This window comes from Mus caroli, unplaced genomic scaffold (genome assembly GCF_978045245.1).
Source record: "Mus caroli unplaced genomic scaffold, Mus_caroli_1 scaffold_4, whole genome shotgun sequence".
Lineage (NCBI taxonomy): Eukaryota > Metazoa > Chordata > Mammalia > Rodentia > Muridae > Mus > Mus caroli.
Window position 1 is genome coordinate 124,696,684 of NW_028227259.1, and position 24,780 is coordinate 124,721,463.

Below are 24,780 nucleotides of genomic sequence, written 5' to 3' on the forward strand. Positions count from 1 at the left end.
AGGCCAAGAAGACAGATCTTCTGTGAGCTTGGTCTATATGGCTGGTTCTGGTTCTACATAGTGAGATCCCATCTCAAAGCAAGCAAACAAAGACACAGAAAAGCATAGTGGTGCGGGCAACCGGGGTTCTGGCAGTTCTACCACTCAACTCTATTTTTATTTTATTTTATTTATTTTACATCCTGACTGAAGTTTCCTCTTCCTCCCACCTGTTCAACTCCTACCATGACAGATGAAGTTTACTTAATACATTACATTTTCTGTGTGTGTGTACATGCATGCGAGCACATGTGCGTTCATGAACATGTGTGTGCTTGTGTCTGTGTGTGTGAGTGCATGTGTGTGTGTCTGTGTGTGCATGCATGTGTGTGTGCGTGTGTGTGTGTGTGTGTGCACATACCATGGTGCACATGTAAACCATGGAAACCAGAGGACAACCTCCAAGATCTTCGGCACTGTTGGGTTCTAGGGATCAAGCTCAGGTCGTGGGGCTTAGCATCAGTGCCCACCTTACCCACTGTGCCATCTCAGCAGCCCCGGTGGGCATACTCTTTAATTAATCGTGGTTCTGGGGACTAATCCTAAGGCTCTGAGAACACTCAGCAAGCACTGTGCCACTGACTTTCCCACCGCACCTAAGCCCCCTTTTCACTTTGCATTCTGGGAAATGGCCTTACTAAATGCCGATGCTGCCCTTGAACTGGAACCTGGTCAGGCTTTTTGAATTTGTTTTTAATCCCGCCAGCCTCCTGAGAGAAGCTGAGGTTGCAGGGCTATACCACTGCCCATCTTGATGTTTGCTGTAGTCTTCTAGGTTGGGGTGCAGCTCAGTGGCTTGGTGTGTGCTGGAGAGGGGAATGCTGACAAATTTCAGATCCAGGCATTTCAGGCTCTACAGCCAGACTGCTTGCAGGCAGCAGGAGACCGTTTAAATCATCACCACCACCATCATTATCACCATCACCTTTATCACCGTCATACTGAGAAAATGTCTTGCTGGGATGCTCAGACTGGCCTTAATATCACAATCCTCCTGCCTCTGCCTCTGAAAGGCCAGGACTATGGGCATACACCACCACCATGCCACGCTTCCCCTTACTTTACTATAGCTCTCACCCTTCCATACCACGCTCAGTAACAGAAACTCTAAGCTTCCCCCAACCCCCCTTAGACTTCTCTCGGGCCTCCTGAAGTCTATAACCCACGTACTTTCAATATAGCATCTACCTGAAAGCAGAAGTGACAGGCTGGGGACAGAAAGCAGGTGGAGAATGGGGAAGACTGAAGGGAACAGCTCACAACCCCCACCGTCGGCTGGGAGGCTGTGTCTTTAAGAGCTGAGGCGAGGCGAACCTTAAAGGGCGTGTCTTGGGCGGGGACAGAGGGGCCCGGGCGTGGCCCGACTGGTAAGTAGGCGTGGTGGAGGTTGTGGGGGCGTGGCCAGGCTGCTCCGGGCCGGGACTCTAGGGGCGGAAGGTTGTGGCGCTGTCTATCCGGCTAGAGCAAGACTCTGAAGTCGCGGATCCAGGCCCCGCCCGAGGTAAGAGGAGCTTCGCAGCCTGTGCACTCGTCACTCCAACTTCAGCTTCTCAAATCCGCTTCCAGCTGGGACCCCAAAATCAGAAAGCGCTTCCCGATTCCCAGCCCCATCCCTCGCCGTCAAGTCTGCCCACTTCACCGCACACAGGTGTCCGCATTGCCGGAGGCGCTTCATGCGTGCTTATTTGGAAATGAGTAGAAGAAACCGGTGTGGAGGTGACTTGTGTTGAGGACGCGATGTCTGGCTGTCCCTTGGGTCAGCGCTAGAGTCCATTTCACAGATGCGGACCCAGAGGCCATAAGCCCAGCCCCCCCCCCCCTCAGGCTGCCCACCCAGAAAATGCAGAGAGGGAACTGGAGGGTTGTGTGTTTTTCCACTCCACGCCCGTGCCAAGTGGAGTAGCTAGAAAGCAGGGGGAAGAGACTCCTTTTCTGTCAACAGGTGAGGAAGCGGCTGTATTCCCTTCTTCCTCTGGGGTCCCATCTTGTCCTATTCCCTCTTTCCCCCCGGGGGTGGCGATTTAGAAATGCTTGTGCAAACAATCACACACCCTCAAATAAAGCTCAGATGGCCTTTGCCTCCCGGCTTGCAGAAAATAAAATGCACAAAACACTTGGGGCAGCCTGCCTAAGATTCGGAGCCAGTTTTCTGCTTGGACAGAAAAATAAAGCTCTTTCCCCCTGGCTGGAGGAAGTGGGTTATTCGTATTGCAGCCCCACCCGCGGACTTGGCTGGTCCCAGTTTAGGCGGCTTTGAGCAACTCACTTCCCTCCTGGCCTCGATTTCTCCATCCAAGGACAGTTGGCTTTCTGGTTTTCTCCCTTGCCACATGACTCTGGGGACAGCCTGGTGAACACTCAGAGAGGGCAATGTGGTGTGGCACTTGAGCTGACAGTGAAAAATGAGAGTGAGGTTGCCTCCCGGTGCCTCAGTTTCCCCATGGAAGGATACCACAGCAGGTTGTGAGGTGTGATGTACTGTCTTTGATCACAACCAAGTCCACCTCAGAAATGTGCTTTTAAGGCTGGGACCCAGGGGCTGGTGCACATCTGACACCTCAGCCACTCAAGAGGCTGAGGCAAAAGAAATATGCGCTCAAGGTCAGCCTAGCAGATAGAGGAGACCCTGCCAGTGACCCTGCACACGCCTTTAATCCCAGCACTCAGGAAGCAGAGGCAGGCGGATTTCTGAGTTCCAGGACAGCTAGGGCTACACAGAGAAACCCTGTCGTGAAAAACAAAACAAAAAGTAGGAATAAGGGTAGAAGCGGGTCGTGCTTCAAATTTATAATCCCAACACTTCCAAATTAGAAGCAAGAGGATGGTCACTAGCTCAAGGGCAGCCTGGGCTACCTAGTGAATTCCCAGGCTAGCCTGACTCAACTAAAAATCACTGGGATTATAGCCCAGTGGTAGAGTGCTTGCCTAGCATATATAAGTCTCTGGGTTCCATCTTTGATGTCCCACCCAAAAAAAAGAGAGAAAAAAAAAAAAAACAAACAATTCCGAAAGTCTGAGTTCCTAGTTCTTGCAAGTGAATATTTCTCATACTGTCTGGCTCGTTCCCTAAGCTTCTTGCAGGCCTGATGTCCTGGTGAGGAGCTGATCTCAGGGAAACACCTAGGGGTTGGGGGTGTGGCGCTCCAGAACAGGAAGCACGTGATGCAGGCCCAGGAGGGCTACGGAGTGGAATGGGGTTTCTAAATGGGTGGATAGGGACTTGGCTTAGCAGGGAAAGGTCTCTGGGCCCCTCCTCCTCCTGAGGCCATGCATATGCTAAAATCCCCTCCTCTTTCCCTACCCTGCAGGCACTAGAGTGGCCAGCCCGCGAGCAGAGAAGGCAGAGGGTCAGGCCCCAAGGGGCCCATGGCAGGCAGATGGCTGGCTCTGCTCTGGGCTCCTGGCTTCCTCTGTGTGGCTCTGATACCGGAGATGGCATCTGGGACCGGAGACCCATCCACAAAAGCCCATGGACACATCCAATTTTCAACTGGAGGTGTCAACCAGACTGCCTTGGTGGATGTGAGTACCTGGTGGGGCAGGAAGGCGGGTCGGGTGGGGGGCGTGTCTGTTGTAGAATCCAGCTAATCATTACAACCCTGGGATCTACAGGAACCCTCAGGTAAAGTTAGTGATTTCAGAGAACTGTGAGCTGTGTGGCCAGTAACAGTGTGTGGGGAGGCTGTGCGTGTCCGCAGTGGTCGGTGGTCTGTGACAAGCTTATTCTGTGGACCGGTCATCTTGGAGCCAGGCTTTAAAGGGGGGAAAGGCTTGGAAAGGCTTGCCTTGTGGGGGAAAGGCTAGGAACGAGCGCAAAGGCCATGTGGCAGGTTCTTTTTTTTGTTTTGTTTTGTTTTTGTTTCTTTTTTTTTTTGTTGTTGTTTTCGAGACAGGGTTTCTCTGTGTAGCCCTGGCTGTCCTAGAACTCACACTCTGTAGACCAGGCTGGCCTCGAACTCAGAAATCCGCCTGCCTCTGCCTCCCGAGTGCTGGGATTAAAGGCGTGCGCCACCACGCCCGGCTCATGTGGCAGGTTCTAGTTTAGTGTTGTCCGGAACAGGAGGCCGGAAGGGCTGATCAGTATGTATAAGGTTTAACCGGGTGGGTGGAAAGGTGATGTTGGCCTGATTATAAAAGGCTTTGTGGGGCTGGTGAGATGGCTCAGCAGGTAGGAGCACTGACTACTCTCCCTAAAGGTCCTGAGTTCAAATCCTAGCAACCACATGGTGACTCACAACCACCCGTAATGAGATCTGATGCCTTCTAGTGTGTCCGAAGTCAGCTACAGTGCACTTATGTATAATAATAATTTTTTTTTTTTTAAAGAAAAAAGGCTTTGTGGACTGAGGCTGGAGGGTGAGAGTTGGGAGCCAGAGGAGGGTGTGGAGCAGAGGGATGGTTGTCAGGCTGGTTCAAACTCACCACATAGTGGAGAGTAACTCTGAACTGACCCTCCAGCCTTCGGCTCCTGAGAGCTAGGAGCCTAGGCGTGTGTCACCATGCCTGGCTGCTTTATGTGGAACCATGGGTAGAACTATTCAGGGCCTCAAGCATGCTAGGCATGTAATCCTGCCCACTGAGTTGTGCCCTGACACCTGTGTTTTCCATGTCAGAAATCACAGGCTCAAGCGCCGCCTACACCAAGTTTACAAGGCAGGGGTATCTCCACCCCACCCTATGAGAAGGACATTGGGCAATTAAGCTGATTTTACAGGTGGGTGGGCGGTTTGCGGTTACTGGCTTATAAACTTGGTTGCTACTGTTCTGATTCTGCGGGTCAAGGATGTGAAGTTGGCTGTGAGTGAAGTGGCCCCATGAGTCCCTGGTGACAAACCAAACCTTCCTCTTTAGGGCATCGGCCTCCAGGGCAGGCTCCATCAACACATCCAGTGCTGGACATTTGACCCTGTGCCTGGAGCCCGAGAGCCACCACCCTCAGTGTACGCTATTGCGCAACCTCTGCTCTTATATTGTTTTGTTTTGTTTTGTTTTGTTCTGTTCTGTTTTTACTCCCACTGTAGCCCAGGCTACCCAGGGTGGCCTAAACTTAAGAGTTCAATGTTTACTGTAACCCTGAGTGCTTGGGTTACAGACATGAGCTGCCATGCTGGTAGCTGGTGTGTGTGTGTGTGTGTGTGTGTGTGTGTGTGTTTTAGACAGGGTCTCAATATGTAGACAGGCTAGCCTGGAACTTTGCCTCCTGAGTACTGGGAGGGACTAAGTTGTTTGTGCCACCATGCCTGGCAGGGTGCCTGAAGTTTACTGAGCCCCTACAGTGTGCAAGAATTGGACAGAGAACTTAGATGGAGCTATGTCCCCTGTGGCCTCCACTGCTCTGGAAAGGGGCCAAGAAATGAACCGGAGAATAACATAAAGTGAAAAAGAACGGGGTTAAAAGAATGTGGGTGTGGTCTGAGATGGGGGAAGGCCAGCTGCTTCGCCTGGAGCCATCTGGGCCGTCTGGGAAGGGCTCTGGGAGACTGGCTTTTCATTTTCTTTCCTCCTTGGGTTTTGGAGACAGGGTTTTCCTGTGTACCCCTGGCTGTCCTGGGATTCTCCCTGTACACCAAACTCGAACTCTGGGATCAGTTTACCTCTGCCTCCTGAGTACTGGACCAGAGGTGTGCTGTGATGTTTTCATTGAGGCCTGGGGCAGGGGCAAGGTGGTATTTTTCACCAACTGAGGGAGGTCCCCGTTACAGTGCCTTCTATTTTTATCTTTACACTTATCTGTGTGCATGCATCTATGTGTGTGTGTGTGTGTGCGTGTGCGTGTGTGTGCGCGCGCACACACACGTGTGCATGTATGCATGCATGCTACAGCAGGCTTGTGGAGGCCAGAGTTCAATGTACAAAAGTCACTTTTCTCTTATCATGTGGGTTCAGGGAATTAGGTACCCCCTGGTGGATGCAGGAGGAGGGGGGATTGCTGCAAGCTCAAAACCACACAGCTCCTGCTTGTGGTGGAGCACATCCATAATCCCAGCACTTGGAACCCGGAGGCTGGAGGGTCAGGAATCCAAGGCCAGCTTGGGCTACATGAGACCCTGCTTCAACACAAGTAACAAAAACGTTGGCAAATGCACAGGTTACCTCTGGTTCTGGGACTTGGCCAGGTGTGGGTGGGGCTCAGTCCTGAGACTCCCGTGGTCTCCAGGAGTTGCATTGAGCTGGATCCCGGTCCTTCCTCCATTTCCCTTATGGTCTCTCTCACATCGCCTTCCTCGGTTCTGACCATCCTTCCACTCTCTCGGGAGGATCTCGGGGCCACCAGCTAATCCCAGAGAACACTTATCCTCAGGCCCTCAGCTTAATCATGACCACAGTAATCAGCACACAGGTCCAGAGCTTGGGGCCTGAGCATTATACTATTTGGACCACTATTTCCATAAGCATACCTAGAGAGTGTGGTCAGGTAGCTGTGGATATGTGCATCTGTCTGTCCATCTGTCTATGTAGCTTTGTCTGTATGCAGGTCTGACTGTGTATCTGTCTGTGTCTATTCAGGTGCCTGTGCTGGCACTTTAGGGACATCTCAGCACGCCCTTTCGGGCTTTCTGGCTGCTGCTGACAGCGAGTAAGGGTTTGAAGGTTCCTGCCTTCCTAGTTGATTGATCGGCCTCTTCCTGGGATCAAGAGGGCTCTGACAGCCTCAATCCCCATTGGACGGCAGAGGGAGGACACAGGGACAAATGACACCGAGGTGACAGTGACCAGAGCACTTTGAGTGAGGAAACCAGAGTTCAGAGACAGCTGACAGAGATCACACAGCTGGACACTCAGGGGCTCTTGACCGCCCAGCTTTTGCCGTCCTTCATGATAGCCCCCCTGGAGAGAGGAAGACTGTGGTCCTAGGCCACATCCCGGTTTGCCACTTGCCTGGGTACTGTGGGTTCTGAGGGACAGGAGGTTGTTTTTGCTTTAGAACTTGGATGTCTTTCAGAAGGGCATGTGACTTCCCAGAAGGCCAAGCAGCCCTGTGTGTTTAGCATTTCTGCAATGTGTGTGGTTCCCCACGCATGGAACTGACTGCCTGTGCCTGACCCCTGAGTCCTTTGAGTTCTCCTGGGCTGAAGTGGAGCCTCAGGGAAGAGGGTGGCAGGGTTGTGGGGAGGTGGACGGGTCCCCTAGGCCAGCCCCAGAGCACTGCCACCCTGGTCCTGTGCTACTGAAGGGGTGCAGGTTGGGAGAGGGCTGGGCCTGGGGGGAGGAAGAGCCGGAGGGATATCCAGCTCAGGCAGGGGCTGGGCAACCGGTCAGGCCATGTGACAGAAGGCTACTGTCAGAGGACCTGCCTTGCTGACTCATTCTAGTGTCTCTGAGATACTGGGAGTGTCCCGAGTGTCATTGTCCTGTGTTCATGTGTGTGTGTGTGTGTGTGTGTGTGTACAGGAGTGAGAGACTGAACAAGAAGAGGGCCTACTGTGCTGAGGCTGTAGCTGGCTGTGTGGTTGCAGGGGTGGGGTGTTCCTTCCTCTCTCTGTGCCTCAGTTTCTCACTTAGGAAGTAAAATCCATTGAGCTATTTCTCAGGCCTCTTGTGTCCAAGGAAGGTGATGCTCACCAAGTCAGTGAACCCACAGTGGGGCCACTTTTGGACCATGAGGCTGCTTATAAAGTACTTTCCCAGAGTGCTGTCATGGACGCACAAGGCCCTGGGGTCCCTCCCCAGCACTGCATAAACCGTAGCCTGGGATCCGAGTCCAGGGAGGTGGAGGCTGTAGGATCACAAATGCAAGGTCATCCCTAGCACGTAGCTCGGTCCAGGGCAGCCTGTGCTACATAAGCCCAGGGCAACCTGTGCTACACAAGCCCTTATCCCTGCAAAATTCTCCTGAGTGTGCCTCACTTGTGAAAGAGGAGAGGTGCTGGCTCACTCCTGACTCCCTCTCCTGTGCTAGTTGCCTTCAGACACAGCAGAAGAGGGCATTGCTCCTGGGGTCACAGTGGCTGCCACCAGCGCTGCTGTCTGGCAGTGTCCATTCATTCCTAACCCCCTCTGTCCTGTAATGACATCGAGCATCACTCTCATGCTCGTCTCAGCTTCTAGAGGCCACAGCCCAGCCAGGGACACACCACTCAGGACTTTCACTTCTCGGGCTTTTCCCTGACAATATATTCCGACTTGTCAAGTCATGTGCGAGGAAGTTCACTGTGGGCCCAGTGAGTCACCACTCCCTGAGGGGGGAACCTCTGAGTATCCTAGGAGCGTGAGAACAGAACGCAGCCATTGTCATCTGAAAGACTACCGTGAGGGGGGTGGGGTTGGGCAGAGGGGTGAACAGTGGCTTGCCCAGCCCTGGAATCCCACATGTGAGCTTGGGAAGTGTAGGCAGGTGTGATCTCTGAGTTCGAGACCAGCCTGGTCTACTTAACAAGTTCCAGGACAGCCAGGGCTACACAGTAGAGCCAAAAGAGAAGGGGCCTAGAAGAAAGGAGGGATGGTGGAAACTACGGAGTGTCCGTTTGTCTGTCCTGGTCCCAGCAGACTCTGCCCCATTGGACCCTTCAATGTTGTCTTAGTTTCCTTATCAGACTTGTGCCCAATGTTTGAAGTTCCCAACCCTGTGCCTGGTGTATTCAGCCACTGCTGAAGTTTTTCTCTCTATGAATGCTCCTTATAAGGGACGTTCCATGCTACGCAAACTGCAGAGATGAGATCGACTCGGGGGTCTCCTGATTTCTGTAGAGCAAGAGATAGACCAAAAGTACTCACGGAAAGAAAAGGGAACACTTCTCTAAGGCTGTGTGTGCTTCAAAGTGGCCACAGAGGGGTGGAGGGATGGCTCAGTGGTTAAGAGCACTGACTGCTCTTCTAGAGGTCCTGAGTTCAATTCCTAGCAACCACATGGTGACTCACAACCATCTGTAATGGGATCTGATGCCCTCTTCTGGTGTCTGAAAACAGCAACTGTGTACTCATATACATAAAATAAATAAATCTTTTTTTTTTTTTTTTAAAGAAAGAAAGACAGTGGTAACAGAACAATCAGAGGAAGAGGGAGATGGTAGGAGGGGCTAGGGACAGGAGATGTGTGTATGTGTGTTTGTGTGTGTGTGTGTGTGTGTGTGTGTGTGTGTGTGTGTTGGTTTTTCAAGACAGGGTCTCTCTGTGTAGCCCTGGCTGTCCTGGAACTCACTCTGTAGACCAGGCTGAGCTCAAACTCAGAAATCCGCCTGCCTCTGCCTCCCAGGTGCTGGGATTAAAGGCGTGCGCTACCACTGCCCAGCTTCTCTATTTTTTTAAGCATGTATTTTAAAATTATTTTTAATTATGTATTTGTGTGGGGTATGTACACATGATACGGGTACCCAGCAGGCCAGAGGCGCCGGATCCCCTGACAGATGTGAACCTCCAGATGTAGATGCTGGGAGCCTCACTCTGCTCCTCTGCTCTTAGTGATCACTGAGCCATCTCTCCTTAGCTCATACTGCCTTATTTTGGTACAAACATGTATTCATGAATTACCTTGCTAAGTTGAATTTATCACATTTATTTACCTGTTTATTTTATCTAAATAGGGGGGTATGAATATGGAGGTCAGAGGACAGCTTATGGAGTCTTTTCCACCACTCTTGGGACCTGGTGGTCCTCAGGGAGCACCTTTACCCATGGAGACATCTTGCTCACCCACAAGTTTATTTTTTTATTTATTTATTTTTTTTTTTTGGTTTTTTGAGACAGGGTTTCCCTGTATAGCCCTGGCTGTCCTGGAACTCACTTTGTAGACCAGGTTGGCCTTGAACTCAGAAATGTGCTTGCCTCTGCCTCCCGAGTGCTGGGATTAAAGGCGTGCACCACCACGCCCGGCGTTTATTTAAAACAAAACAAAACAAAACAAAACAAAACAAAAAGGTCCAGTGGATTCCTTTTGGGATGAAGGGGGTTAGGGACAGACTGAAGAGAGATCGTATTCAAGTGCGTACATGGCTCCAATCCAGTCACCATCACCCCACCCCACCCCATCCCACCCCAGTGGCTCTGTCACCTATATCCCCTGTGTTCCCTCACTGCAGTGCCGAGCCGTGTGTAGCCTGAACACATCTGATCGCTGTGACTTTGTCAGGAGGAATCCGGACTGCCACAGCGAGGCGGGCTACCTGGACTACCTCGAGGGCATCTTCTGCTACTTCCCTCCCAACCTCCTCCCTCTGGCCATCACCCTCTACGTGAGTCTGGGACCTGGGACCTGGTAACAGGCAGTGTCTGCCCAGGGATGTAACTCTTGTCTCCTTTTCTGGTCCCCATCAGGTTTTCTGGCTGCTTTACCTCTTTCTGATCCTGGGAGTCACCTCGGCCAAGTTGTGAGTGTGGCTCCTGTCCAGCTTATAGATGGGAAGATGCAATCCTGAGAGCTGAGATCCAGTGGCATGCTTTTGGGAAATGATGGGGCAGGGGCCAGTTACGGTGGGCAGGCTGGTTGGTGGCCATGTTTGGTGAAAGGACCTCACGCATGCGTATACCTATAGGCGGAGAGTCCTTGCACATGTGTATGCCTGTGCTTATGGCAGAGGGTCTTCACGCATGCGTATATACGTGCTTATGGCACCCAGAGGTCAATCTCAGGTGTTGGGGTTTTTGTTTGTTTGCTTTTCAAGTCAGGGTTGCTCTGTGTATAGCCCTGGCTGTCCTGGAATTTACTCTGTAGCCCAGGCTGGCCTTGAACTCAGAGATCCACCTGCCTCTGCCTCCTGAATTCTGGGATTAAAAGTGTGTGCTGCCACCGCCCAGCTGCAGGTGTTCGTTGTTCTTAAGGATGCTAACTAGGCATTCTGCTTTTCGAGTAGGGGTCTCTCACTGGCATGGGCTCACTGACTGGTTTAGACTGGCTGGCCAGTGAACCTCTCCAGTACTAAAGACATGCTACCACATCCAGCTTTTTTATGTGGGTCCTGGGGATTGAACAGATACTCATGTTTACAAGGTAAACTCTGACGGCTGGCTTTGCCTCCTCTAGCTTCTGCCCTAACCTGTCAGCCATCTCCACTAACCTCAAACTCTCCCACAACGTGGCAGTATCCTTTGATCCAGCTTCCTGTAGGAGAGGCTGGGAGAGGGAGGCAAGGGCACAGGGTGGGTGGCGGCTATGGGGCTGGGAAATGGTCTTCATGGAATCCCCTTGACATAGCCCCCATGGTGTCACCTTCCTGGCCTTTGGAAATGGCGCTCCAGACATCTTCAGTGCTTTAGTGGCTTTCTCAGACCCACGTACTGCCGGCCTGGCCATTGGGGCTCTGTTTGGTGAGCACAGCCCCAAACGTATGGAGATGTTGGGGATCACCCAGGGTGCTGCCTCCTGAGCTCTGGTCTCCCGTCTTCCAGGTGCAGGGCTGCTGGTCACCACTGTGGTGGCTGGAGGCATCACCATCCTGCATCCCTTCATGGCTGCCTCCAGGCCTTTCCTCAGGGACATTGCTTTCTACATGGTGGCTGTGTTCCTAACCTTCACTGCACTCTATCTCGGCAGGATCACGCTGGCGTGGGCGCTGGGTGAGCAGTCAGGGGCACTCCAGGACAGAGTCTCTGGAAATGTCTGGGGACAAGGTTGATTTTATCCAAAGTGACAAACAGTGCTTAAGCCAGCTATGGATGAGCAAAGAGAATGGGGTGAAGAGGGGGAGGGGAGGGGAGGGGCAGGACCTTGGTGGTTTTTAGATGTGATCACGAGCCCAGGGGCCTCACAGCAAACTGGGTTAATTCTGTTTAAGAGAACGTCAGGGAAGCCAGGAAGGGATACATGGCCCAAGGAACAGCCACAGAGAGGACCTATTACTCCCCCATTTCCCTGGCAAGAAGACAGGGGTAGGTAAATGGGAGCCGTGCAAGGGTCTTCAGCTGGAGCCATCTAGCCATAGAAGGGAATTGGCTGCAGTATATTGCATATGTGCATGTATGCAGTATACTGCATGTGTTTATATGTGCAGTATATTGCATGTGTGCAGTATATTGCATGTGTGTAGTGGGCAGCCCAGAGCGGGTATTAGGGACCACATCCCACTCGTGAGCTGTGCTAGGGTCCTGCACACATTACTGAGCTCCCGTGCTTCCTTCTCTGACTGAGAGGGTTGGTGGTATATAGGCAGGAAAGGCAAGCCTAGAATAGCAAGAAAACGGTAGAGCCACAGGGATGGCCACTCACCCTCCAGGACACCTGGTGAAGGTCTGCACCTCTGAACCTCTGCAGGTTACCTGGGCCTCTACGTGTTCTATGTGGTCACGGTCATCATCTGCACTTGGGTCTACCAACGGCAGCGAAGCAGGTCTCTGGTCCACTCCATATCGGAGACACCAGGTGAGAAACCTCCATGAGGGGTCAGAGGGGACAGAGGGGACAGGTGATTCTGGTCTTCACCACTGCCTTATGTCCCCCAAGGCCAGTCCATGCCCTGCCCGACCATCTCTTTGACAAGCTTGGGCCACATCCATTCCCTGGTTTGTGCTGGTGAAGCTTCTCATCCAGGGTCACACACAGGTCTCCACACATACTACAGTTGGCCTCACTAGTACAAGTTGTGTGCACCTCTGCCATTGGGAAGAATCCAGATGAGCTCTATAGCCATATTTACAGAGCACAGGTACACACATACACACAAGTGCATCACACCTCCACACATGCACATGTGTATGTAACACACACAAAATACACAAAGATACACGGCACGCAAAACAGGGTCAATAGAAGGAACACATATGTGCAATATGTGCATGCACACAGGAAATACACTGCACACATGCACACAGGCAATACACTACACACATGCAATATACTGCACACATGCAATATACTGCACATATAAACACATGCAGTATACTGCATACATGCACATATGCAATATACTGCACATATGTAATACACTGCACACATGTGATATACTGCACACATGCACACATGCAATATACTGCACATATGTAATACACTGCACACATACACACATGTGCATGAATGTATGTACACTTCACACATGTAATACACTGCACACATAACAATACATTACACACATCCACACATGCAGTACACCGCACCCACAATACATGACACACATGTGCATGAATGTATGCACACACACAATATACTGCACATATGCAAACAAACACAGTCACAAATACCAACCAAACACATAGATAGGAGTAGCACACAGGATTCAAGTGTTTATAGCAGGACAGGCATGTCATGTGCTTCTATCCCCTTGGTGACAGTTCTTTTGTCTGGGACTCTGACTTCACTCAAAATAGACACAAGGAGAAATCAAGTCCTTTCAAGGCCAAGGAGCTGGAATAGGGTACTCCAGCATGGGGTACTGACCCAGACCCCAAAGGCCACACCTGGGAACCTGTAAGCCATTCTGCATAAAGCCTGTGTGTGTGCCTGTGAGCCTGCAGGGGGCAGCCCTGTCTCATTCGGGCATAGAGCAGGGAGGAAGAGAGAGCCCTCCTCCAGGAAGCCTGTCAGGATTTCTCCCCTCTCTGCTAAGCAAGCTGGTAGAATTCAGAGCCTGTCCCTCTGCTGCGTCTGCAGATACATGTGGCAGGTTGAGATGGGAAGAGAGAGTGATTCAGAGAGAGAGACCAAGGTCACAGAGAGGCAGAAAGAAGTCTGGACTTGCTCCTGTCTGATGAGGGGTGGGGTCCACTTTCCTCCGAGGCTTCTCTCCCCACATTCCAGGCCCAGTGAGAGCTGGAACTTTAGAGGAACTTCCTAGACAAAGCAGAAAGCACTGCAGTCGTTTGTTGGGTGTGCTGGCACAGGCCTACAACCCAGCCTATGGGAGGCAGAAGCAGGAGAATCAAAAGCTTGGGGTAAGGGGTAGCAAGATGGCTCAGCAAGTAAAGATGTTTGCCGCCAAGCCTGAGGACCTGAGTTCGAGGGGAGCCGGGATCCTTATATTGGAAGGGAAAAAACAACTCCCGCTCTTTTTCCTCTGAACTCCACATGGGTGCACATGTAAACATGTACATGTATATATTCTAGGATAGCCTGGAATACATAGCAGAGACAGACAGACAGACAGACAGACAGACAGACAGAGACAGAGAGAGAGCCAGTGTATCATCTAGGTACCAACCCGCCTGTTTGGTATTGAACTGTGAGCTTTGCCACAGACTGAGGTTTGAAGATGTTCTACGATGTCATGCTCTCACAATGTAGGGATTTCCGAGTGTGTGTAGCCATTGCCGAGAAAGCTAAAGTGAGGGGCTCAGGCAGAGTGCGTGTCTGGCATGGTCTGGTTCTGGATCCCACTGTGTAAAGCAGGCACAGTGGTGTGACATGCTAGGGTGATGTGCCTAGCCAGGAAGTTCAGGGCCAGCCTAGGCTACGTGAGACCTTGCCAAGGAAGGAGGGGGATAAAGAGGAAGGGGTGGAGGGAGGAGGGAAAGTCTGGACACTTGTATATTAACTCTTCCTGACCTGGCATGGTTCTGGAAGGTTCTGGGATGTCTTGGGGATATGACGACCATGTCTTCCCTGCTCACCTTTGCCACAGAGTTGCTGTCTGAGTCAGAGGAGGACCAGATGTCTTCCAACACCAACAGCTATGACTATGGTGAGGCTGGGCATAAGGACACCAGGGGCCAGCCTTCCCTGGGCTGAGCTAGGGCGTGGTTCTGCTGAGCTGGGAGGGTAGGGGAGGTAAGGGGGATAGTCGATGAGCCAGGCGTGGCCACACCTGCCCTGCCTGGACCACACAGGAGATGAGTACCGGCCTCTGTTGCTGGGTCAGGAGACCACTGTCCAGATCCTGATCCAAGCCCTGAATCCCTTGGACTACAGGAAGTGGAGAACTCAGTCGATATCCTGGAGGGTCCTGAAGGTAGTCAAGGTGAGAGGGGCCCAGGCTCCAGGCTCTCAGCCTTGTGACTGATAACAGTGTAGGCTCTTGTTTTGCTGTTTTGAGACAGGTTGTCTTAGTTGAGGTTTTACTGATTTGAACAGATACCATGACCAAGGTGACTTTTGTAAGGACAAGATTTAATTAGGGCTGGGGCTGGAAAGATGGCTCAGTGGTTAAGACTGTTCTTCCAAAGGTCCTGAGTTCAAATCCCAGCAACCACACGGTGGCTCCCAACCATCTGTAATGAGATCTGATGCCCTCTTCTGGTGTGTCTGAAGACAGCTACAGTGTACTTACATATCATAAATAAATAAATCTTTAAGAAAAAAACAACAACAACAAAAAAAACAAAGAATTGGGCTGGTTTACACGTTCAGAGGTTCAGTCCACTATCATCAGGGTGAGAACATGGCAGCATCCAAGCAGGCATGGTACAGGAAGAGCTGAGAGTTCTACATCTTCCTCTGAAGGCTGCTAGCAGAATACTGGCTTCCAGGCAGCTAGGATGTGGGTCTTAAAGCTCACACCCACAGTGACACACCTACTTCAACAAGGCCACACCTATTCCAATAGTGCCACACCCTCTAAAAGGCCACTCCCTGGGCCCAGCATATACAAACCATTACACAGGTCTTACTTGTGTAGCTCTGGCTAGCTTGAAACTCTCTGTGTAGACCAAGCTAACCTTGAACTCACAGAGATCTACCTGCCTCTGCTTCCTGAGTCTTGAGGTTCGAGCTGTTCACCATTATTCCTGGCCACTGTGGCCTGTCAGCTAGAGTCCACTGAAATGCCCTTTTAGTGGCCAGCCTGGGACGTAACGGGGAAACTGAGTCCTCAAACTTGGCCGGTGGCCTGACTCAGGGCTGTCTACACTCTAGAGGAAGAATGGTGTCTTCCCTGGACAGGAAACCCAACCAGTGTACTGGGTAGATTTTTAGGCCTCTTTAGTCTCAGGAATAAAGAATGAACTATGTTTTTACCCTGTGGCTATGATGTCTTTTGAGCCCCTGTTTTCGTCAGTATAAAATGGGGATGGTTGGGCTGGGGACATAGCTCGCTGGTAGAGCACTTGCCTAACATGCACGAAGCCCTGGGTCCCATCCCCACACTGCATACATGGAGTGTGGGGACCATCCCTCTCATCCTGTCTCAGAGAAGGCGGAAGCAGAGACGGGGACATCGTGCATGCAGGTGTGGGGCTGGGCCTGCTTGTGGGTGCTTTGCAGCAGTGGAGCACTGCAGAGTAGGGGAGTGTCTGCTGAAACCCCCACTCTTGCTGACACCCTCCTGATCCCCTCCCAGTTGCCTGTGGAGTTCTTGTTGCTGCTCACAGTACCAGTTGTGGACCCCGACAAGGACGATCGGAATTGGAAACGGCCACTCAACTGTCTGCAGCTGGTCATCAGCCCCCTGGTCCTGGTCCTGACCCTGCAGTCGGGGGTCTGTGAGTACCGCCTCTGTCCTCCCCCTCCTCCTCCCCTCCTCTTCCTCCTCCTATCCCAGAGTCTCATCAGACCAGGGCAATGCTCATCCAAGAGTCTTCCCTATCAGTCCTGCAGCCTGCAGGTGGAGCTATAGACAGGTGGCCCTCAGGCCAAGTCCTGCCCTCTGCCCATCAAAGGACTTGAAGAGGGCTGTGGGATGGGTGGGGGTCAGAGAGAGAGCACCTGCCTAGCAGCCGAGGCACTGGATTTCAGGTCCACTTCTACCAACAAGAAAATTTACAGACCAAGGCTGTGCGTGGTAGCAAACTCCTCTAATCAACCCCAGCACTCGAGAGACAGAAGCAGGTAGAATCTCTGAACTTGAGGCCCAGCCTGGACTACACTGTAAGTTCCAGGATATCCAGAACTATGTACAGTGAGACCCTGCCTTTTTTTTTTTTTTTAAGAAAATTACAGAGTGGAAGATTTCACACTAAATCTCCCAGCGTTGTCATCTTAAGATCTGGACTTGAGTCCTGAAGGAAAACCTGGCAGAGTTCAGTCAGAGGTGGCTTGTGAATGTGTGTAGGCAGCTTATCTGACCCCAGAGCCCTCCGTTGCCCTGAGAATGACCCCACCACGCTGGCTTTCCCTATTGGTCCCGGAGTGGCAGTTTCATTTCTGCCTTGTTTTGACTGAAGAGCACACAGACTCACCGGGCACTTTCTGGTTTCGCCCCTGTCTTTTCTTAAGCTCTGAGGTAACACACACCTCATTTCTCTCTCTTCTGGCACCTCCCCTCCACCCTAAGTTGGTGGGGTGGGAGCCTGCGGCCAAAGGCATGGGTGAGCATGGTGTGACTTTCATGCCAGGGTGAACCCAGAACCACGTTTGTGTGATACGTGTGCCCAGTTTATGGAGGGGGAGGAGGAAGGCAGAAGGGGGTACCTGGGAGCCTAGTACCCTTGCATCCTCTGTCTCTGGGAGAGTTATGGCCCTGCCTCCCACCAGGGGAAGTCTGGAGCCTACTTTATAGCCGCTGACTGGGGCTTTCTCTAGGATGGAACCCAGGGCCTCACACGGCTAAACATGAACAAGCCTGGGCTTTGACCCCAGCTCTCACTTTTTATTTTATTTTTCTAAATGTGCATTGATGTTTTGCCTATATTGATGTGTGCCTGTGTGAGGGTATTGGATATCCCAGAATTGGGGTTACAGACATTGTGAGCTGTCAACTGGGTGGTGGGAATTGAACCTGGGTCCTCTGGAAGAGCAGCCAGCGCTCTTAACCACTGAGCCATCTCTCTAGCCGCTCACTTATTTTTTGTTGTCGTTGTTGTTGTTGTTTGTTTGTTTTGTTTTTCTAGGTAGGGTTTCTCTGTGTAGCCCTGGCTGTCCTGGAACTCACTCTGTAGACCAGGCTGGCCTGGAACTCAGAAATCCGCCTGCCCTTGCCTCCCACGTGCTGGGATTAAAGGCGTGCACCACCACTGCCTGGCATTATTTTTTTAATTTTAGATAGTCTCAGTAGGTACCCCAGACTGTCCTTGAACTCACTACACAGCAGAGGATGACCATAAACTCCTGATCTTTCTGTCTCCCTCCCGTCTCCGGAGAGCTAAGATTACAGGCGTGTACCACCCTGTCAGACTTCATGCATGCTAGGCGCACTGTCTACCCAGCCAGCTGGTTCCACAGCATGCTGCCCCACCCCCTTGCTGGCAGTTTTGAGACAGTGTTTCATTTGTATTGTGATAGCCTTCAACTCTCTACTTAGCTGAGGCAGGTCTTGAACTTCTGAACCTAGTCAGAGCTCCCCCTTCCCTCCCCCCCCCACGCCACTGTGGGGGCTAGTGGGAGGAAGTGGGGAGCCAAGCCTCGGGGATCCCAGTTCCCCTTCTTGCCCCACAGACGGCATCTATGAGATCGGCGGTCTCCTTCCTGTCTGGGCTGTGGTGGTGATCGTGGGCACAGCGCTGGCTTCAGTGACCTTCTTTGCCACATCTAACAGAGAACCCCCTAGACTGCACTGGGTAAGAATTGGCAGCCTCTCCGGGCGTGGTGGCACACGCCTTTAGTCCCAGCACTTGGGAGGCAGAGGCAGGCGGATTTCTGAGTTCCAGGCCAGCCTGGTCTACGAAGTGAGTTCCAGGACAGCCAGGGCTACACAGAGAAACCCTATCTCAAAAAAAAAAAAAAAAAAAAAAAAAAAACAACCCCAACCCCCCCCCCCCCAAAAAAAAAAAAAAAAAGAATTGAAGTCTCTGAAGGGTGGCCTGGGTATGTTTCTGGTGTGGTATGGTGAATGGCAAAGTCTACCTTGCAGATGAGCCAAACCCCAAGCCATTTGCCTATTCGGGCTTCTTTTTACTTTGAAGTGAATTGGGTTTATTTTTATTGAGCTATTATTCACATACTTTTCAGTCTTTATGTTTTGTTTTTATTTTTGTTTGCTCCCTTATTTTCTGTGTTTTTTCAGATTTATTTATTTTTATGTGTCTTACACATGTGTCTGTGCACCATGTGCATGCCTGGTACCCTAAGAGGCCAGAAGAGGGTGCTGGATCCCGTGCAACAGGAGTTACCTGAGGTTATGGGCCACCTAATGTGGGCACCAGGAACTTACCCACTCTGCAGGAGCAGAAAATGCTCTTAGCTGCAGAGCCAACCCCTCTAGCCCCGACTTCCTGCTTTGTTGGCACAAGCCTTGTGTAGCCCCGAATGACCTCGAACTCATGATCCCCCTGCCTCCAATCCCCGGTGCTGGGATCAGGTGTGGCTGTGTTTCAGGATGCTGAGGCTAGGCCAGTGCCCTGCCAAGCTATGCCCCAGCACCAATGGGTTTGTCTCCTTCAGAGCTGTGTGAGCAGTTTCAGGCCATCTCACCTCCTCAGAACCATGTGACTGGTTGACTGGTAGCCTCGGCCTCACCAGCCCCTACGCCCCTACAACTTTCTCTCTCTCTCTCTCTCTCTCTCTCTCTCTCTCTCTCTCTCTCTGGATCTTTCTTCCCCTGCTTCTTTCTTTACAAAAAGAAATATTTCTTTTTATTACATTTTTGCATGTGTGTGTGTGTGTGTGTGTGTGCTGTGTTTGTGGAAGTCAGAGACAACCTATAGAAGTTGGTTTTCTCTTTCTACCTTGTGGATTTGGAAGACTGAATGCCAGTTATCAGACTTGAGAGCAAGTTCTTTGCCCCTTCTTCCTCCCTCCCTCCCTCCGTCCATCCATCTGTCTGTCTGTCCTTCCCTCACTCTCTTCCTTCTCCGTGGTACTAGATAAGCATTTACCACTGAGCTATATCCTCAGCCCGCTTTGGGGATCTTGCTAAGCAACCTGGACTTGAACTTGAGATGCTCCCACCTGGGCCCCTCTGCAGTGCCCATCACACCCCAGCTGTGTTCTGGACATCAAGGGTATCATAGTAGACTGTGTCTTTTATGCCTGCTCTCTTTTGATGGCAGTTGTGTCTTTAAGGGCCATCCCTGATCTCACGTGTAGCTCCTTCCTTTTCTGAAGAAGGCTGTGCTAGGGTGGTACCCAGGGCCTCAGGGCCTACCGTCGAGCATCCCCTTTCCTCTGTCTGGGTCCCACCGCCACCGCTACTCTGCCACTGTGTCACACCACAGCCTGGCCTGGGTTGTGGGTACCTGCTACCCAGTTTACAGATAGGACATGTTCTGCTGGGGACCGGCCAGGGTCCCATCAGAATCCCCATTCCCTCCGCAGCTCTTTGCTTTCCTGGGTTTCCTGACCAGTGCCCTATGGATCAATGCAGCCGCCACAGAGGTGGTGAACATCTTACGGTCCCTGGGTGTGATCTTCCGCCTGAGCAACACCGTCCTAGGGCTGACCCTTCTGGCCTGGGGAAACAGCATTGGAGGTAACTTGGAGCTCTGGGGTGACTCTTCTCTTCCCTAGCCATACTCAGAGCTGGAGAGGACATCCAGCGTGTGCTTGCTCTGCACTGACGGGGTGCCTGCTGTCGCTTTTGAGTGACACTGGGAGTCTGGGGAGTGTGTCACTAAACCATCACTGGACTGGAACATCCCATAGGGGCTTTACTTGTTGGATGCTCGAAACACTCCACAGATCCCCAGAGTTCAGGCAGGATGTGAAACCCATTACAGCCAACCATGTTTAATGCGCGAGTGTGTGTGTGTATGTGTTTATGTGTTGGGGAGGGTGATATACAGGCTGTCACACATACAGACCTGTTTAGCCACAGCAGCCAGTTATGGTTGTCCAGGCTACACACCAAACAGGACCATTCTAGCATGGACCTGGGAGTCCAGAATCTAGCTGTTTTCAGTTCAGCTCTTTGAGCATGTTACCCAAAGCACACAGAGGTGCCCTGAGAGCTTGTGGGGTATAGCACTGCACCCTCAAGGGGGCAGGCCCTTATCCATGTTTGTTGACCGACTAGCTGTGTAAACAGGAGTCCACCCCCCTACATACACACACACACACCATATTTCTCTCTGTGCAGATGCGTTCTCAGATTTCACGCTGGCCCGCCAGGGATACCCTCGGATGGCCTTCTCCGCCTGTTTCGGGGGCATCATCTTCAGTATCCTTTGCACGGCTTCTCCGAGCCTCCGTGTGGTGGTGTCTCGGCTCTGAGAGTCATGGTGGACTCTGAGCACCCACCCTTGGTTCTGGCTGGGGACCTGGGGCCACACTTTGGCATTTATAGATGGGGAATTGAGATTCCAATCTTGTGGGACTCATGTGACAACCTCAGGTTGATACAAAGGAAGCAACCTGGAATGAGTCATAGGGGTGGGCGACTGCAAGGCACAGGTCCCTTGGCCTCAGTGTCCCCCAACTGCTGGGTGTTCACAGGTATCAGGCATATCTGACACTTCATTTGATTCCCATAAGCCGGATTCTATTTTTTTGTTGTTTTGTTTTGTTATGGTTTTTCGAGACAGTGGTTTCTCTGTATAGCCCTGGCTGTCCAAGAACTCACTCTTTAGTCCAGGCTGGTCTTGAACTCAGAAATCTGCCTGCCTCTACCTCCCGAGTGCTGGGATTAAAGGTGTGCGCCACCACTGTCCGGCTTAAACTGGGTTCTTGACACCCAGTGTATTAGAGGCATTAACCCTGGGGCCCAGGGACAATAAAGAAGCCCATGTGCTGTGGGGTCTCTGAGCCCAGGGCCGGGGTTGAGCCGCCGGGTGAATAGGGCTGCTAGGGTGGGCGTGGGCTCCAGCAAAGCTTCCTGAACCTATGGCAGACATCCTGGTTGGTGTGGGGCTGGGCTGCTTGCTGCAGATCATCAGGAACCACGCTGTGGAGGTGAAGGTCAGTAGTGAGGTTGCAGAAATTCTTGGGAATACTTTTCATGAAGATTGGAAAGAAAGAGTTTCCCTGCAACCAGAGCACGTAACTGAGATTACAGCCTGCGTGGAATGGGCAGGTGGCCTGAGGCTTTGGTCCTGGGCCCATGACTGAAATCTTCAATGTGTAACTGGGTAGGGTGTCTCTGGGCTTTACCATTGGAGTGATAACACAATGGTTATAGCTTCCTGGTTAGCTCCAGGGAGGAGCTGGGAGAAGAAGGGGTGGGGTCCGAATACTAAGGGAGGGGTTTTGAAACACATAGGATAGCCTGGGTTCTTGTGAAGGCTAGGATGTGTTTTAAGGAGTGGAGTCTGGGAGACTGCAATTTGTGGAAAGTTGGAGAGTCAAACCTGTGGCTCACACACGCTAAGCATTATACCATTATTGCACCCCTAGCTAGCCTCCCTGGAACCTGGTGTGTGTGTGTGTGTGTGTGTGTGTGTGTGTGTGTGTGTGTGTGTGTACAGTTATACACACCTCCTATGCAGACACAGAAACTGAAGGCGATCATTGAGTGACCTCCCATGACTTTCTTTCTCAATCTGTCCAGACAGGAAGCTCACTGAACCTGGTGTTCAATGATTTTGGGTTTGGCTAGCGGCCAGCCAGCGCCAGTAGCAATCCTTCTGTCTCCACCCCTCAGTGCTACAAGGTGACAGGAATGTTAGGAGATCCAAACCCAGGGTCATCGTGTTTGTGCAGCAAGCGTTGTTTAACAATGGATCCATTTCTGGCCACCCATCCTCCTTTTGATACAGGCTCTCTCGTTTAGCCAGGCAAACACACCAGGATCTGCATTTTAAACAAGACTCGTTGGGGCCTGAGTATGTTATACAAGGGATTCCGCATAAGAAACTCCCCTCAAAGGCTGGAAAACTCCAGAAAGCAGGGCTAGAAAACCAGTAGAGGCATGTGGGCCTCCTCAGGCCAGACATCCCCTGGTTGTCAAGGCAGGCTGCTTCAGTGACATCATACTGGAAGATGTTGCACAAAGCAAGCAAACCCAGTGCTAGGTACTGCACTCAGGGCCACCTGTACTGGTACACAGAAGCCAGGCCTGGTAAAGATTGGCTGGATAGACAGCAAGCCCCGGGAGCATGCACACAACTGCCATTTTTCAACTCGACATGGAAGGGCTGAAAGATGTGTCTTAATGAACACTTCTGTACCCAGCCCAGGTCTTCTTACACCCTGCTCTGGTTGCTTCCTGCATCCTGCCTGCACAGTGTCTTGATGCAGGATCATGTCCTCGGCCATACAGAAGTCAGTATGTAGCAGCATGCAGCCAGAGCCAAGCACGGTACACACTTGTAATCCCAGTACTCAGGAGTACTGAGGCAGGAGGATTGCCCCAAGTTCAAAGCCAGACTAAGTCACAGGGCAAGGTTTTTGGGTGACTGGGGATGTGGCTCTTGTTAGCAGGGTGTTTGCCTAGCATGCACGAGGCCCTGGGTTTGAATCCCCAGCAACCCCCCCCCCCCCCCAAATAGGCCATGGGAATGCATGTCTATCGCTGCTAACATGGGAGGCCAGGAAGAAAAGCCTGAACAGGTGGATGTGGACGTTGATAGAGACGGTCCCATCTGCCAAGTCTTTTTTTTTTTTTTTTTTTTTTTTGGTTTTTCGAGACAGGGTTTCTCTGTGTAGCCTTGGCTGTCCTGGAACTCACTTTGTAGACCAGGCTGGCCTCGAACTCAGAAATCCGCCTGCCTCTGCCTCCCGAGTGCTGGGTTTAAAGGCGTGCGCCACCACGCCCGGCTCCATCTGCCAAGTCTTGATGTCCCACATGGCAGACCCCATAGCTGTGTACCAAGGACCCAACACTCCCTTCATGGTGCACATGGCCCAAAAGGCTCCCAGGGTGGGGACTAAACAACTCTTGTTCTCCCCACAGCTGGAGCCAGACGGACTACTGGTGTGGGTGCTGGCCAGTGCCCTGGGCCTCAGCCTGGTCTTCTCCCTGGTCTCCGTGCCGCTTCAGTGTTTCCAGCTCAGCAAGGCCTACGGCCTCTGCCTCCTCCTCTTCTACGTCTGTTTCCTTGTTGTGGTCCTACTCACAGAGTTTGGGGTGATTCACCTGAAGAAAGTGTGACTGAAGCTGCTTGGCCTAGAGGTTTGGGGGCGATTCTGCTAGCCTCCTGAGGGTGAGAAGAGGTGTGGGGAGGGGGATCCTCGGTGGTCCCCGTGGATCTCCTGAGAAGATAGTCACTGGCAGAGCTCTGCTTGGATGGGAAGGGTCCTGACTGCCAGCACCCAACAGCCTTAGCGTGGGGATCTGGAGGCTGGCTTTGCTGGGGATAATCCCGGGTGAGAATGATGGGATCTGAATGACACTGGAGGCTCTGGGGGAGGGTAGCCCTTCAGTCAGCCCCCATGCCTGCTGGGCTCTGGGCAGCCCTGTGGTTCCCTCTCTGGCTCTTCCACTCTCTGCGGGGTCCTTCGTACCGGCAGGGTGGCCTGAAAACAGATTCCACACGTGGAAACAAGACTGGGTTTCTCAGCTTCCGTGTCAGGTCAGCCAGAGGAAAGAGGCTGAGTTGACAGCAGCAGGCACTGCCCTTCCTAGTCGGTGGCTGCCACGGACTGTGGATCTAAACACTTCTAGAGCTTTGTGTTCCGGACTCTAGCTCCCCCGTCTGCAAAACAGGAGCCAGCCTGGGCTCTGTGCCTACCTCAAGGGGAGCTGGGGGTTGTGGGGACTGACCCTCCCCAGGGAGGTCTTACAAGTAGTGTGACCAGCCTTTTGTTTGTTTGTTTGGTTGGTTGTTTTTTTTGAGACAGGGTTTCTCTGTGTAGCCCTGGCTGTCCTGGAACTCACTCTGTAGACCAGGCTGGCCTCCAACTCAGAGATCTGCCTGCCTCTGCCTCTCAAGTGCTGGGACTAAAGGCGTGCGCCACCACTGTCCGGCTTGTGACCAGCCTTTTAAAAGTGCCACTCACTCCCTGACTGCCTTCAGCTGTAATTAAGAGACTTGACTGTTGGGGTTTTTGTTTGTTTGTTTGTTTGTTTTTGTTTTTTGTTGTTTCCAAAAATAAAAGATGAGTTATTTCACACGTACCAGAAGAGTCCCCACAGGGTCTCGTCGGTTCTTTGCCTGGTCAGGTGACCTTAAGGCTGGATGGTGGGGACATGTGGG

General features: G+C 52.0%; 1 protein-coding gene across 1 annotated transcript; it reads left to right on the top strand.

Moving 5' to 3' along the window:
* The first annotated feature begins 1,446 nt into the window (after positions 1–1,446).
* Positions 1,447–24,701, top strand: Slc8b1 (solute carrier family 8 member B1). Its single transcript, XM_021162882.3, has 16 exons — positions 1,447–1,540; positions 3,348–3,561; positions 10,056–10,208; positions 10,291–10,343; positions 10,997–11,054; positions 11,175–11,280; positions 11,362–11,529; positions 12,224–12,331; positions 14,523–14,582; positions 14,728–14,858; positions 16,176–16,317; positions 18,209–18,330; positions 20,027–20,180; positions 20,787–20,867; positions 21,537–21,604; positions 23,538–24,701. Exons 2-16 carry the CDS (start codon positions 3,406–3,408, stop codon positions 23,733–23,735), a joined length of 1,758 nt encoding a protein of 585 aa, XP_021018541.1. The 5' UTR covers positions 1,447–1,540; positions 3,348–3,405; the 3' UTR covers positions 23,736–24,701.
* The last annotated feature ends 79 nt before the right edge of the window (positions 24,702–24,780 follow it).

Coding starts and splice junctions, on each gene's coding strand:
- Slc8b1 (XM_021162882.3), top strand. CDS start 3,406: ATGGCAGGCAGATGGCTGGCTCTGCTCTGGGCTCCTGGCTTCCTCTGT. Junction 11,281..11,361: donor GGCCATTGGGGCTCTGTTTG/GTGAGCACAGCC, acceptor CCCGTCTTCCAG/GTGCAGGGCTGCTGGTCACC. Junction 21,605..23,537: donor ACCACGCTGTGGAGGTGAAG/GTCAGTAGTGAG, acceptor TTCTCCCCACAG/CTGGAGCCAGACGGACTACT.